The 3,467-nt window shown below is 59.5% G+C and overlaps 1 protein-coding gene across 1 annotated transcript in view; it reads left to right on the top strand.

Annotated features, from left to right (window-relative positions):
* Positions 1 to 692: 692 nt before the first annotated feature.
* The window catches only part of VDBG_06533 (phospholipid-transporting ATPase), a gene marked incomplete at both ends in the record, with an annotated part of 4,739 nt that continues 1,964 nt past the window's right edge, over positions 693 to 3,467 (top strand). The window contains 4 exons of the mRNA XM_003002925.1: positions 693 to 1,007; positions 1,109 to 1,710; positions 1,779 to 3,043; positions 3,103 to 3,334. Of these exons, the coding sequence (XP_003002971.1) occupies positions 693 to 1,007; positions 1,109 to 1,710; positions 1,779 to 3,043; positions 3,103 to 3,334 (2,414 nt within the window). The remainder of the gene's footprint in view (positions 1,008 to 1,108; positions 1,711 to 1,778; positions 3,044 to 3,102; positions 3,335 to 3,467) is intronic.

Genomic DNA, 3,467 nt, shown 5'->3' with positions numbered 1-3,467 from the left:
CTCCACCAAAGCCTTTCCAGTTCGTCAGTTTCCGCAGCTCGAATCTCCGTCGGCCTCGACACGACCCAAAAGAGATCAACGGCCATGATCAATCGGTAGGGTTAGAGACCAGAAGCAGCGACGACGAGACGCCTGAGCTTCTCTTGTGGTTCTCGCCGGGGACCTTACTTTCACCTCTCTCTCTTCTTTCCTGCTCCCCCCCTGGGCGTTGAACTAAAATTGCTTTTCCCTCTTTGCGTGGGCATTGAAGAGCTTCATCTGCCATCTTTGCATCGATAGCTCAAGTTGTATATACCCGCGCTGGAGGAGACAAAATCCTCCTCTTCTGTCTCTTCCCTGCCTGGCGTCACGTCCGTTTTCGACTACCTTGACACAAACTCCGCTCCGCCCGACTCGAGTCTGTTCTATCTTTACGCGCAAGCGTGTACCCTGGCCTACCGGGCTTCGTATCAGGCATAGCCAATTGAATCAAGGTCAAAGGACGCAGCAGAACAGATACGAATCTATTGCTGGAACGCGCACCGAGTCTCTTGCAATCCTCAATCACTCTCCTGTTCATCCTGTCTGCCGACGAATGGTCCGTCTCCCTGGATCGCCCACCGGCCAGAAACCCAATCCACCCGCCTCCCAGCAACCCCGGGGCCCATGCTCAGCCCGCCCCCCTCCCCTTCCGTGTACATTTCTACTGAATCATGGCCCGACCCGGCCCAAGGGTCCCTGCTTTTTCCTCCTACAGCACCATTGACGACGACGGCCCAAATCCCAACGACCCGTCGAGCCTGACTGGAACGACATCTGACACTCGATCGCGACGGCCGCGACACGCCGAACGAGCCAACACGGAGCCCATGCGAAGGGCCCAATCTATCGACGGCGTCGCCACGCCCCAGATTCGCGTCTCGAGCGATGGCCTGCAGGAAGATCTCGCTCGCCAGCAACCGCACATGTCCGACTCGTCCGCGCACCGCCGAAGTCAAGTCACCATGACGGGCGATCCCACCAAGAACGTCGACGTTGCCGTCTCCCACTCGACCACCGACGACGAACCCAAAGCGCCCCTCCCCAGCCAGCGGCCTCACCTGACGAAACGCATGCAATGGCTCGACAGGAGAGATGCCGCCGCGGCCCGGGCTCGCAAGCTCTACCACAAAGTCGTCGTCGAGGGCATCTTGCGCCAGAAGCCCCTGCCGCCGAGCGCCGATGCCGCCACATCCCCATCACGCCTGGCAGGAAACGCGCCGATCTCCTGACCGACGAGCGTGCCCAGAAACCGTACACAGGCAACTTCATCCGTTCGAGCCGCTACACCGTCTGGGACTTTTTACCGAAGCAGCTGATCTTCCAGTTCAGCAAGCTCGGCAACGCCTACTTCCTCGTCATCTCCATCATGCAGATGATTCCTGGACTGAGCACAACGGGTCGCTGGACGACGATAGCGCCCTTGATGGCCTTTGTGTCACTGTCCATGGCTAAAGAAGGCTACGACGACTACCGGCGATATCTGCTCGACAAGGCCGACAACCGCAGCGAGGTTCTCGTGCTCGGCGAGGATACGAGGGCACTACACCGTGTCAAGAACAAGACGAAGAAGCACAGCGCGGCAAGGACGGCGGCGACGAGCTGCCCATGCATGACATGGCCGAGTCGCAGGTCGCCCGAGACGGCGACTGGTCCTTGGTGCAGTGGCAGGATGTCAAGGTTGGCGACATTGTGCGCCTTCGACGAGACGAGAATGTGCCGGCCGACATAGTTCTCCTGCACGCCACGAACCCGCACAGCGTGGCCTACATTGAGACAATGGCTCTCGATGGCGAGACGAACCTCAAGGCGAAGCGCGCGCTCCCCGTGCTGGCCGAGCAGTGTGGCACGTCCCAGGGACTGAAAGCCTGCGATGCGACGGTCGTGTCTGAAGACCCGAATATCGACCTCTACCGCTACGACGGCCGCGTGACCATGAAGGAAGAAACGATGCCACTTTCGCTGAACAACGTGGTGTACCGTGGCTCGGTCGTTCGCAACACGACCGAAACGATCGGTCTCGTCGTGAACACGGGCGAGGAGTGCAAGATTCGCATGAACGCCAGCAAGCACGTCCACGCCAAGGCGCCGCGAATGCAATCCGTCGCGAACCGCTGCATCATCTGGCTGGTCTTTGTGCTTCTCGCCCTCAGTGGCGGCCTGACGGGTGGCTATTATATCTGGCGAGACCCGCAAGAGGACGACTCATGGTTCCTCGGCGGGAGGACGCTCAGCTTCAAGGAAGTCTTTATTGCGTACATCATCATGTTCAACACCCTCATTCCACTGTCGCTGTATATTAGTTTGGAGATCATCAAGGTGATCCAGTTTTACCTCATGGGCGATGTGGAGATGTACGACCCCGTCACAAACACACCCATGGTGGCCAACACGACAACCATCCTCGAGGACTTGGGCCAGGTCAACTACGTCTTTTCCGACAAGACCGGCACGTTAACGGAGAACGTGATGCGTTTCCGCAAGATGAGCGTGGCCGGCACGGCGTGGCTGCACGATATGGATGTCGAGCGGGACGAGGAAGCCAAGCAAAAACTTATCGACATGGCGCGCAAGAAGCGCAAAGGCAAGGACAAGCAAAAGTCCGAAAAGAGCAAGGCCACGGAGACGAACCCAGGTTCGACCCAGCCGGGCCGTCAGTCCATGTCTTCGACAAGGTGGAAGGCGTCGACCGCGCGCGCCGAAGATGAGCCTGAACTCAAGACGGAGGAGCTGCTCGACTACCTCCGCCGTAAACCCAACACGCCATACTCCAAAAAGGCCAAGCAATTCTTGCTGTGCCTTGCTCTTTGCCACACCTGCATTCCCGAGGTTGGTAAGGACGGCCAGACTGAGTACCAATCTGCGTCTCCGGATGAGCAGGCCCTCGTTGAAGCTGCGCGCGACCTGGGCTACGTCATGATCGACCGACCTAATCAGGAGGTCATTCTCCAGCTCCCTGGCCCCGACGGCAACATCGTGCGCGAGACGTACCAGGTCTTGGATGTCATTGATTTCACGAGCAAGCGTAAGCGCATGTCCATCATCATCCGCATGCCTGACGGCCGCATCTGTGTCTTCTGCAAGGGTGCCGACAGCATCATCCTGCCGCGGCTGAAGCTGGCCCATCTGGCCATGCAGAAAGCCAGTGCCGTCGAGCTCAAGGCGAGCAAGCATCGGAGCATGGAGCAGGGCAAGGAGCAGAGGCGGATCAGCAACAGCACGCCGCGCACGAGCATGCCCTAGGCCGGCCCTCCATGTCCAAGCGGCATAGTCACCTCCTGGACGGCCACCGCATGTCGATCGAGGCAGCCGGCGGGTAGTGCCCTGGTTCGAAGGCTCGTTGCCGTGGGGCACCGGGAGGGGATCCTTGGAGGACCAGGACTTCCACACTCCGCTGCAGAGCCCCATCGGACTCATGTACTCGCCCCGGCCCAGCACGACCTTTTCGC

The sequence above is a fragment of the Verticillium alfalfae genome, genomic scaffold (assembly GCF_000150825.1).
Source record: "Verticillium alfalfae VaMs.102 supercont1.8 genomic scaffold, whole genome shotgun sequence".
NCBI lineage: Eukaryota > Fungi > Ascomycota > Sordariomycetes > Glomerellales > Plectosphaerellaceae > Verticillium > Verticillium alfalfae.
The sequence above is the reverse complement of the archived record's forward strand: the minus strand, read 5'-3'. Positions and strand labels throughout refer to the sequence as shown.